This window comes from Sprattus sprattus (genome assembly GCF_963457725.1).
Source record: "Sprattus sprattus genome assembly, chromosome: 14".
In the NCBI taxonomy this organism is placed as follows: Eukaryota; Metazoa; Chordata; class Actinopteri; order Clupeiformes; family Clupeidae; genus Sprattus; species Sprattus sprattus.
In genome coordinates this window covers 8,623,283-8,635,782 of record NC_137912.1, presented here as the reverse complement: position 1 = coordinate 8,635,782, position 12,500 = coordinate 8,623,283, and the positions used below count along the sequence as shown (strand labels likewise).

At 48.2% G+C, this 12,500-nt stretch overlaps 1 protein-coding gene across 2 annotated transcripts in view; it reads right to left on the bottom strand.

The window, feature by feature from the left end:
* rab3ip (RAB3A interacting protein (rabin3)) overlaps positions 1-11,102 on the bottom strand; it is a gene marked incomplete at its 5' end in the record, with an annotated part of 22,260 nt that extends 11,158 nt beyond the window's left edge. The window contains 5 exons of one of the 2 annotated variants that reach the window (XM_080851215.1): positions 559-759; positions 2,705-2,782; positions 3,950-4,045; positions 7,765-7,957; positions 10,831-11,102. In XM_080851215.1, the coding sequence (XP_080707341.1) occupies positions 559-759; positions 2,705-2,782; positions 3,950-4,045; positions 7,765-7,957; positions 10,831-11,102 (840 nt within the window). Of the gene's footprint in view, positions 1-558; positions 760-2,704; positions 2,783-3,949; positions 4,046-7,764; positions 7,958-10,830 lie in introns of those variants that run through there. The other variant, XM_080851216.1, reaches the window with a different exon arrangement.
* Positions 11,103-12,500: the final 1,398 nt, after the last annotated feature.

Here is a 12,500-nt window from a genome sequence, read left to right as displayed (position 1 = left end):
AGCTAATGGGATGACGTGTGTATTAGCGGAGACTTCAGTGACCCCAGCCTCTCATTCTCAGGGGTGGCGTCAGGCTACACAGTGTGGCTCTTTGCTAAGCTAACATCGGGGCAGTGACTTGTGTTAAATCACACCTTATCACATCGCTTTGGGAAAGGGGTAAAGAAACCACAAAAACATAGAGATACAAAGACAAATCCCCGGGGATGGACACACACACACTCACACACACACACACAACATGAGAGACAGACAGAGTGAAAACCGCAGCGTGTGTGAGAGAGAGATATAAGCAGTCATTGAGAGGCAGAGGCAAACAGAAAAGATAAATGGAGTAGAAACAAACAGCTGAGAGTGTTTGGATCAAGGATTATCCCTTTACTCCGTTCTAATGTTCTGATTCTATGGTGGGTAGCAAACTGATCAGAGAAAGGTGAGTTTGAGTAAGGCACACTTTACAGGGTGTATCTAGAAAGCGACCTACGCAAAGTATAACTCAAATGTGTTTCTGAGTGTATGTTTCACAAACAAAAGTATTTCTATTTGGTAAAGTCTGACCTCCTTGCACTCGCGCACGATGGGCTGGGGGGCGCTGTTCTCCTGCTGGCTGCCCAGCATGGCGCTGGTGCTCTTGTTGCGGGCGTGGCCCTTCTTGAAGGGGGCCTTGGTGCCCGACGGCAGCTCGTGGCACGGCGAGGTGGGGGAGGTGGAGAGGACCAGGGTCTTCAGCGCGGCCACCTCAGCCTGCAGGACGTCAATCTGAGGAGGGACACAGAATAGAGACATGAGAAAAAGACAGGGTACAGGAGGAGTGTAGGGGCATGGATAGGTTTCTTTTGTAGAGAGAGAGAGCGAGCGAGAAAGAGAGAGAAAACAGAGAAAGAGAGGCAAAAAGAATGAGAGTATTTGTTTGTGTGTGTGTGTGAGACAAGGTGTATGAGTGTGTGTGTGTGTGTGTGTGTGTGAGTAAACATACACAGGAGCTGGATGTGGAACTTGGCAGCTGACAGGTAAGGGACAGCTGACAGAGAGACGGTGAATAAAGTGATAGAGAAAAATGGAAGGAGACATGAGACACTCAGTTGTCACAATTGCACAGCGAGGTCGACTGCTTGTGCACGCTTTCTGTGCTATGTACTCAAGATCCTCTGTTTCACTGCTGCATTGAAATATTCTAACATATATATATCCAATGAGACGGCTGTCAACGGTGACATTTCAAAGGAAAATGGGTGACAAATAAAGTAGATTCCTATGGCCCCAGGACTGGCTATAAGTATGTATTATTAGCACTTCGCTAATGTGAGTTTTCAAGCAAGACCAGGAGAATACTTCAAAATTTGAGGAGAAGACAGAGCACTTCTTTTATACGTAAATACAAGAATGCCTTGCAACACAAATTCCAAAGACAATAATAAACCTAAATCTGTTTTTGCAGTGATGCAAACATACACCAGCCAGGTTTCCACTACTGGGCCAAAGGAGGGAAGCCGGTTGCGTTTCCATGGTGACTTCCTTGCGCTTGATGGTGCCTTCCCAGGGCCCAGCCACAGCCGCCTCAGCTTAAGCTTTGGAGCCGCTACACTGAGGGCTGTTTGGAGGAGCATAAGAATGCTGAAGCGGACCAGAACCGCTGATGTTGAAGCTCTTAGTGTCACACCTCAGCATCACAGTTCTGAAGTGGACCAGAACCGCTGCTGTTGAAGCTCTTAGTGTCACACCTCAGCATCACAGTTCTGAAGTGGACCAGAACCGCTGCTGTTGAAGCTCTTAGTGTCACACCTCAGCATCACAGTTCTGAAGTGGACCAGAACCGCTGCTGTTGAAGCTCTTAGTGTCACACCTCAGCATCACAGTTCTGAAGCCGACCAGAACCGCTGATGTTGAAGCTCTTAGTGTCACACTTCAGCATCACAGTTCTGAAGCCGGGAGGAAAGGTGCCTTTGGATCACTCTACCTGTCATCAATCACCAATCATACACACACCACACGCACGCACGCACAGGCACACACACACACCACACACACCACACACACGCACACGCACACGCACACACACACACACACAGGCAAACACACACACACACACACACAGGCAAACACACACACACACAACGGGCTCCGCCAGCCTCTCCAAGCCCTCGAGCGCCGTCGCCCAGCATACAGAGTGCTCATTAAGGCACCATCAGAGGTCACAGACTCTATTACCACAAGTGCCATACAGAGAGTAGAGAGAGATAGAGAGAGAAGGGGAGAGAGAGAGAGAGAGAGAGAGAGAGAGAGAGAGAGAGACAAGAGCGAAAGACAATTGATGAGCGAGAGAATGAGAGAGTACCCATTGTAATTCTACTAATGAATCCCTCAGACAGGTGCAGGTGGCCATTTTGTGTTCAACACAATTCAAATGAAAAATGACTGCTTGTAAATAAACATTTATGACTTATGAGGTGCGGCTTCTCTGTGAACAGCTTCGCCCTTGGCACCCACCAGCATAGTCAATTTCCTTCAATGCAGACTGTTATAAAACTGTGTTCTTTACATTTCACCTTGTTAACTTTGGCTTTAAATCCTGTGAATCCCTGAGATGGTTTCAAACCACTGACTCACTTTTGAATTTTTGAATGCAATGTCATGAATTCTTTCAGTATTTTGGACAGATATCTCCCTCTGGTTAGCGTTAGCATGCTTTGCTACTTGTGCTTACCTTGCCGAGCGCTTCCTTCAGCTGCTTCTCTGCCGCGGCCTGCTTCACGTTGGCCTCCCGCACCATCTTATGGGCCTCCTGTGGGTGAGAGAGCACAGTTCATACAGGCCACCTTCAGTCGCCTTCTGCGGCACTAACTACATCTCCCATGATGCACCACACACAGACAGACCCGGCACACAGCGTCTGCCTCACACCCAGAGAAGAATGGCGCTCGGCCCCTCCACCAGGAAGTAGGTGAACCACAGTGACAGGCAGAACAAAGTACAGAGAAGGAAAGAAAGAAAGAAAAAAAGAAAGAAAGCAAGAAAGAAAGAAAAAATAAAAGAAAGAAAGAAGATACATGAAGACTTAAAAACATACAGAAAGAACAAAGACAAGAAGAAAAACAGAAATAAAGAAAAAAAAAAAATCGACAGAAATAGAAAAACAGAGAGATATTAAGCTGGGAAATGGAGGGGGAAAGGAGGTAGACATTTCCACCAGAGGAGAGCGGTATGGGGCGGTGTGGACGAGGTCGTACAGCTGCTCACTTCCCAAATTCAGCACATCTCATGCCCAGTCAGCCTCTGCGAGAGGCAGCCGCAGAAATCTACGACGAAGCCAAATGATTTTATTAGACTAATTCGATTAAGCCACAGAGCCAGAAAATGAACTGCTCTGTCTGGGACTCCCCCTGCCCATGAATCCATACAAACAGAATATCGCTCTCGGAGCAATCCGATTTACGACACACGCTCTGCAATGACATAAACTACCTGGGCTGGATTGGGCTTGACTGGGCTAGGCTGAGCTGAACTGGGCTTGGGGTGGGGGGGAGGGGGAGCACTGACATTTGCCCTTGGCACCAAAACCAGAGAGCAGGAGAGGCAGATGGGTTACTGAGACGGCAGTAGGCTCTGGGCTGGTCCTGGCTCTGTTCTGTTCTATTAGGTTCCTTGTGTCTGGGGAGTGAGGCGCCGAACACACACACACACACACACACACACAAAGACCCAAAGACAAACCCACAGACAGATTTTGCCGTGACAAGAGAGCATGAGCAAAGAGTTGACATGACTCGACAAAAGGAGATGAGAGGAGAGGAGAGAGGAGAAGCTGGACAAACCTCGAACAGGCTCACCGTGACAAGAGGGCATGAGAAAAGAGGTGACAAAGTGAAGAGAAGAGAGGAGAGGAGAAGAGAGGAGATGAGAAGAGAGGAGAGGAGAGGAGAGGAGCGGGGGATGAAGAAGCTGGACAAACCTCAAACAGGCTCGCTGTGAGCTCCTCCAGTTCCTGCCCCAGTTGGTCCCTGACTTTAGAGAGCCTTTCACATTCTTCGTCTTTTAACTTAAGGTCCTTCAAAAAAAAGTAAATCGACAAAAAAAAATGGAATGAAATGAATTAAAGAATAAAATTAAATGAGGACAACAGAATGAAAAGATGTATATGGAAAATAGAAAAAAAAATGAGTTGGGTAATTAAAAGAAAAATTGAAAATTGCCTTTTTTTCCTTGTTGTGCCGCAAAATAACATTGAGGGGGGAACACTAAAATTGCTGGGGACTTTTCACACACGCACCCTCGCAAACATGCACTTAAACAAACACTCACACACTCACCCACACACGCACGCACTCACACAGCCCTGCCTACTTGGAAAGATACCCTGAAAGCTATTACTCTTGACAGCAAGTTTTGATAGCTGGAATGAAATAGATGTCAGATGCCATAAACAATATGGCTTTATTACGCTAACTGTTTTCCATACAGCACTGAGCCTGAGGACTTGAGAGACAAGCCGCACACACAGACACACTCACTTAGACACACCCAGACACACACACTCACAATGTGGGAAGTGGGCTGCTATTGGCCAATTACGAAGCTGTAAACGGGGGACGCAAGTTGTAGACTATACCTCCCTTAGCAACTGAAGAGGAACACTGCTGTGTGAGTGTGTGTGTGTGTGTGTGTGTGTGTGTGTGTGTGTGTTGGGAGTTGCAGTGAATAATATCAAATCTGAGCTTCCAACAATGACACTCACACTAAAATATTCTGCAGCTAATAGATATGCCAATTATACAGTCAAGCAGACCCACAACTGACAGAAACACGACCAGGCTCTCACACACTCTCTACACTCTCCACACACACACACACACACACACACACACACACACACACACACACACACAAACACAAACTAACAGAAAAATTGCTCGCTCCTCTCCTCATCCTCCTCGTCTGCTCCAAACAGCGCCTCTCCCTCCACTGCCACTTGACAGGCCCCCAATTTCACCCGACTTAAATTAGTGTGTGTGTGTGTGTGTGTGTGTGTGTGTGTGTGTGTGTGTGCCCGTGAGCATTCTGAGACACTCCTGTAGCAGAAGTCTGAACAGGGGAAATGAGTGGGGGAATTAAGTATAAGCCAAGTCCTGCTGCTCATATCCAAGGATTAGCCCACATACACACGGTCAACACACCCAAACACCCAAACACCCACACACCCACACACCACACACCACACACACACACACACACACACACACACACACACACACACACACACACACACACACACACACAACACAAAGCGTACAAACACATACTCAGTCCTTCCCTCTGGAGAAGTTGGGAGTTCTCCATTCCCCAAGTATGTCCTACAGCAGCTGATAGCATATGTGTGTGTGTATGTGTGTGTGTGTGTATGATGCATGTGTGCGTTGTGTGTGAACATGTGTGTATGAATGCATATTTATGTGTTAGTGCATGCTCTTCTGTGCCCATCGGGTTAGGAGGCGGCATCAAAGCGCACGGGCAACTGACCCACCATCTGGTTACCATGGCAGCAAGAGGAGGCTGAGGAGTGGAGAGGAAGAGAGAGAGAGGCGGCCGTCTGGGCACAGCTGCTCCCATTAAACACAGCTCTTCTCCAAACACCACAGCACACTAATAATACACACGCACTCGCCGGGGCTGCACTACAACACCCTGTGTGTGCCCGTGTGTGTGTGTATGTGTGTGTGTGTGTGTGTGTGTGTGTGTATGCGTGTGTGTATGCGTGTATGTGTATGCGTGTATGTGTGTGTGTGTGTGTGTGTGTGTGTGTGTGTGTTTGTGTGTGTGTGTGAGTGTGTTTGTGTGTGACAGGGCTTATGCTTTGGGGTTTACCTCAGAGATTTATGGCTTTTTTTTCCTCTTCCTCTAGTAATTTAGAGGGGTGACCAGATGTCTGGCTTTTTGCCCTGCACAGTCACACAATTCAGTGCCTACTTTCTGTCTACCGACGTCAATCTCAATTTCAAACTGTGTGTATTGATGGTGTGTATTAATGGTGTATGCCTGTGTCTTGGTCAATAACCAAAGATGTCCTGAATTGCATCTGAGCATCAATTAATAGATCGTCTATGTGATCAATAATCTTTGGAGTCATCTGTAATTTCGCGAATCTAAATCTTTCTGTGACTGACTGCAGAGGAAGGCTGCGTAAACCTCTCCTCAAAAATGTCTCCAGAAGTCCATTAGGGTCTAGGAAAATCACTCCGATACAGAGGCCATTATCTTAACAGCATCCCCCCACTCAGCATAATTACCCTGGCAAGGCCTTCGGGAAGATGGGGCAGATTAAGAGATACAGAACAGCACAGAACCCCACGATACACACTCATCATCTCCACACTGCTCCCGCATCAAGCTCCTGTGTGTGTGTGTGTGTGTGTGTGTGTGTGTGTGTGTGTGTATGTCTGTGTGTGTAGTGTGTGATCATTAATGTTTGACGGCTGTTAAGACAAAGCTTATGCTGTGCTCGTTGTGAGCCGTTACTGAGCGTGAGAATCATGGCTCCAGTGCATATTGATAAATCCGGCACATTAGCGTGCCGAAAGCACCGCAGATAAGAGCCGATTATAGTTTTGCCTCGGCCCCGATCAGGTGCAGATCCCTCAGCTCTAACGCATTTCCACCCCGTGTATAACAGACCATTAACAAATACTTTTAAATCAATGCAGTAGTGACATTCACCGTATCAATTAACATTAAGAATCCATTGACTTTCACAACACACATCTTTGCTGAACACGATTCATTAGTCTCTGAATTAACTAACTGCAAATAACTGAAGAAATTAAGCCATGTATCCCCTCAGAAGCTGGCTCTGAAAAGAGCTTGGCCACTTCACATCTTTAGCACACATTTATTTAATCTTGTTGATAGCATGCAGGCATTGTTGTGGTTCATATTATCAGCACCTGCTGGTTTAAGAAAGACAAACTGCCAAGAAAGAAATATTGGTAGGGTAGTTCTAATTAGACCTGCTTATGGCTTGTAAATGTAGTAGTGTGAGTGGGTGGGGGGAGGGGGGATGTCATTTTTGCTGTAGCAGGAAGTGATATTGGTGAACAGCTCCCTCTTGGGAAGTGCTACCACAGTACTGATGCCTTGAGGGAGAGCTGACCTCGTGGCCTAGGCTGTGTTTGTGTAATGGCCTGTCAGTTGGACCACATGAGCCCCACACTCTGTGGCCCCCTGAGTCTCTGCGCTCGCTAAAGCTAACGCTAAGACTGCTGAACACGGCGCCCTTGGCTCAGACAGAAAGCTGAATGAGTAGGTGGGTGAGTGAGTGGGGAGTGTGTGTGGTGTCTTCTTCAGAGACGACGCATCACTACGCTCACTGGTAGAGCGCAGCGGCAGCGGGGGCTCTCGACTAGTCCCCGCCGGCGACAGTGAAGGCGAGGCTAAAAATAACAGACGCGTCGCCTCCACAGAGGCCTGCCGCACAGAGACAGCTAAAAGCGAGCAGCTCCACGTCTGAACCGCCTCACTCAAAATGGCTTCTGACTGAACCGGCGGGGACAGGAAGAGAGGACTGCCCCAATATCTGCTGGTCGCACACATCCTAACCGTGAGAAAGACACGAAAAAGAAGTGTAACAGAACAAAAGCATTTGTGTGTGGATGGGTCCATGACGGAAAAGAAATATGAATGTAATCAATGGGCATGGGGTGTGTGACTGTGGGGTGTGTGACTGTGGGGAGTGTGATTGGGGGGATGGGTAAGGGGGGTGGGGGTGATTCTTACCCTCTGTGCTTTGGCAAGCTCTTCCTTCAGTCTCTCATACCCTTTCTCTCTGACTTCCATGACGGAGGGGCTCCTGAGGCGTGACAGGCTGTCGGTGCTCAGGCTCAGGGGGTTGTCCTCCTCCCCCCCGCCATCCACCGCCTCTGCCTCGCTGTGAGAGGAGCCAGAGGTTACAGCATCCAGACCAGGAACACTGCGGACACACACACACAGACACACACACAGACAGACACACACACACACACACACACACAGACACACACACACACACACACACACACACACAAAATAACAAACAAACAAATACATTTGCACAGACACACGAACAAACACAGACAGGCATACACACACAGACCCGCAAACACACACACACACACACACACACACAGAAACATGCACAGTTAGCACGCAATGCTCTCACATGATCAATAAGCAATCATGCACAATTAGCTTCAGCAAATCAACTGGTCAGCAAATAGTCCTAAGGCTGCATGACACTAACACAAATAGGCTTCAGCCATGCTAAACCCCCGTTTGCCTTAACACGTGGTTTTAGTTACAGCCTCCTGTGCCTCATCTCTCTAGAAGTGTCCAAGGGTATGTGTGTACCCTTGTGACATACACTCACTGGGCACTTTGTTAGGAACGGTATGCTAACGCTAGGTAGGGCCTCCCTATGCATTCAAAACAGCCTCGATTCTTCATGGTATGGATTCCATAAGATGTTGGAAACATTCCCTTGAGATTCGGGTCCATGCTGACATGACTGCAACACGCAGACTTCTGCAGATTAGTCAGCTGCACAATCATGCAGCGAATTATTCGATTCAGATCCATTGAAGAGTACTGAAGTCATAGTCATGTTCCTTAAAACCAGTTTGAGACGACTTTGTGACGTGGTGCATTATCATTCTGGAAGTAGCCATCAGAGGTCGGGTAAATTATGGCCATGAAGGGAATGGCGTGTGGTCAGCAAGAATCGTCAAATAGGCTGTGGCATTCAAGCGGTGATTGATTGGTGTTAATGGGCCAAAAGTCTGCCAAGAAAACATTCCCCACACCATTCCACCGCCGCCACCAGCCCAGACTGTTGACACAAGGCAGGTTGGGTGCATTCTGGGAGTCATTCTGTTGGCACCCAATTCTGACCCTTCCATCTGTGTGTGCGTCAGCAGAAACATTCATTAGAGATTCATGAGACCAGGCTACAAGTTTTCCAGTCTTCAAGTGTCCAGTTTGGGTGATCCGGTGCACCCACTGCAGCCTCTGCTTTATGGTCAGAGAAGTGTGTATGTGTGTGTGTGTGTGTGTGTGTGTGTGTGTATGTGTGTGTACGTGCATGGGTGTGTGTGTGTGTGTGTGTGTGTGTGTTCAAGTGTCCAGTTTGGGTGATCCGGTGCACCCACTGCAGCCTCTGCTTTATGGACAGAGAAGTGTGTATGTGTGTGTGTGTGTGTGTGTGTGTGTGTGTGTGTGTGTGTGTGTGTACGTGCATGGGTGTGTGTGTGTGTGTGTGTGTGTGTGTGTGTGTTCAAGTGTCCAGTTTGGGTGATCCGGTGCACCCACTGCAGCCTCTACTTTATGGTCTTGGCTGACAGAGGAGGAACCCGGTGTAACAGGCCATAGTATACCCCCGGCCCGGAACTATACCCGGTGTAACAGGCCATAGTATACCCCCGGCCCGGAACTATACCCGGTGTAACAGGCCATAGTATACCCCCGGCCCGGAACTATACCCGGGGTTAAAGGGGCTAGGCTAGATTATACCCAGGGTATAATCTAGATCCTGAACAGTTATCACAATTATCAGTTTCTCTGGTTTTACTATTAATTGGTATGTGTTAAAGTAAAATGAACATTTGAGTTTTATTCTATAAACTACTGAAAACATTTCTTATAGTCCGGGCCGGGGTTATACTATGGCCTGTTATATCGGCGTTTTCTTCTCACAATTGTACAAAGCGGTCTTCCGAGTTACCATAGCCTTTCAGTCAGGTTGAACCAGTCTGGCCATTCTCCACTGACCACTCTCATCAACGATTTTGGCCGCAGAGCTGCCGTACACTGGATGAGTTTTAGTTTTTTCCGCACCACTCCCGAGTCAATTCTAGACACTGTTGTGTCACTGTGTGAAGATCTCAGGGGAACGAGCCCATCTGGCATCAACAATCACGCCGCAGTCAAAATCACAAAAATCTGAAATCCCGCTTTTACATGATTAGTATGCATTTGCACTGCTGCAACACGATTGGCTGATTAGAAAGTTGCAAGAATAAGTAGGTGCCCAGGAGTTTCTACTTAAGTGCTGAGCGAGAGTGTACTAGACTAGACTGAGTGAGTGAGTGAGTGTATACTAGACAGTCCATGAGTACCGCTACATTTCTCATTGCTTATTCATATGAAGAAACGCTACAAATTCTACACTGATCTCCAAACATTTCATGTCAGCATACTAACATACTACAAATGAATCAAAAAGAATGACAATTTGCCATTTAAATGTCTTGGTTTCAAACATTTCATGTCAGCATACTAGAAATAAATAAAAAAGAATGACAATTTTTCCATTTAAAATACATGTGCAGGAGTCTAAAAACCTCATTACACTCTCGGCAGACTGACGGACTGAACATTACGTTCCTACCTAATGGCTTTTACTGTAGAGGTTTGGGTCCCAAAGGAGACAAAAGCACAGTAAGTGAATAATGGTTCTCATTTTCTCAGGAGTAACATTGTCTCCAGGGGGAAATTATCACCTTTTCCCTTTCTCTCTCTCTCTCTCTCTCTCTCTCTCTCTCTTACCATCTACTCCTCCATCCATCCATCTATCCATCTATCTATCTATCTAACTGACTGCTTTTGTCTCTCTCCCTCTTTTAGCGTATCTATCCTCTGACTGAAACACTCTCATTTTCTCTTCCTCTCTCTATCTCACTTTTGCCCTTCCTCATCTTCCTTTCCCTCTCTCCCTCCCTCCCTCCCTCCATCCCTCCCTCCCTCCCTCCGTCCCTCCCTCTCTCCATCCCTCCCTCTCTCCCCTCCACACACACACACTGTTTTTCCCACCTGCCATTGTGAGGCTGCTCATTGGCGGAGTGTGTGCCCAGGTGGTGCGGGGTGGAGTAGACGGGCTGTGTGGGCAGCTGGTCGGCGCGCAGGGCATTGGGTGGCGCCGAGAGGGAGTGCGTGCGGTAGATGGCGGTGGGTGGAGTGCTGCCACTGGCTACGCCGCCGGAGACACTTTTGGAGGGGCGCTGGTCGGCCAGGCCGTGGAGGTCCGGCGTGGTGGGAGAGGCCAGGTTCACCTCGTGGAAGCCCTCCAGGGGTTCGCTGGCCATAGCCCCGCCTATGCTCATCATACACAGGCCTGGAGTACAGCACACACACACACACACACACACACACACACACACACACACACACACACACACACACACACACACACACACACACACACACACACACACACACACACACACACACACACACACACACACACACACACACACACACACACACACACACACACACACACACACACACACACAGGAAGGTAAAATACAACGAGTAAATGGCAGCAAAAACACAGAGATTAGGGATCGTGAGTCATTATGAATTGACTGAATCTAAGGAAACTATCAGTAAAAAAGCTATTGTGTTGAACTGGGAACATTCACATGCTTTGTTTTTTCTATATATGTGTATAAATATCCAACCACTACTTGGAAACCCCATTTCTTATGACAGCCCATATATAAACTCTGGAATACAGATGGCCTGCTTAAAGACCCCCTGGACCTCTACTGAAATAACACACGGCTCCTCTCCACAGGTGTGAGTGGACGGGTAGGTGATGCATCTCGTGGCCTGATAGCGCCTGTGGAACGAGGGACTGTGAAGTGTGACTCTTTCTCCCGGGCCGTCCCAGGTGGAGCCTGATTAAAGACTGGCGCGTCTCGGCGTGGCGTGCCGCCGTGGCCCCAGGTGCGGTCTGATTAAAGACTGGCCTGGCTCGGCGCGGCGTGCCGCGGTGGTCTCTGCAGTGCTGGGAGTCTGCTGAACTGGGTCACACTGACTACAGGCGCACACTGGGCCAGGTGTTATCGCTCAGCCTGACTGGTATTAGAGGCCTCAGCATACACACTATATGCACTCAGTGTACCATGTAACACGCTGAGGGTGTGTGCGTGTGTGTGTGTGTGTGCGTGTGTGTATGCGTGTGTGTGTGCGTGTGTTTTTGCATACATTCTTGCCATATTGCATCATATTTTATAACTGTGGAATAATGTGTACTGTAAACATGCAATTGTGATGCTACAAGGACACAGTAGGATAAGCATGGGCCATAAATCTATTGTTAAGACGTCGCAGACGAGTGGTTTGCACTGAATGACAGATTGTGTAGTCGAGCGAGCAGTTACTGCTAAAATGGAGGCCCCTCTCAACCCTCTGTGACAATGGCATTGTTGGCTGGACAGAAACAGGACACAGCCTGACAGACCCACCATTTTAATCAATGTCTTTTGTGGAAGAGGGAAACTGAATGGCTGGGAGAAATGACAGCGCTGGCGTTGGGAGTCTCCAGGGGTCTGGCCTCGACTGGCGCTGGTGCTCCACGGAACACGTGTCTGTCTGCAGTCTAGGTCTCCTGGAGAAATAAACAAAGGGGAACAGGAGATGAGAAAAGGGACAAAGAGAGTTGTTTATATGTTCACACATCGGACGAGCCCTCCGGT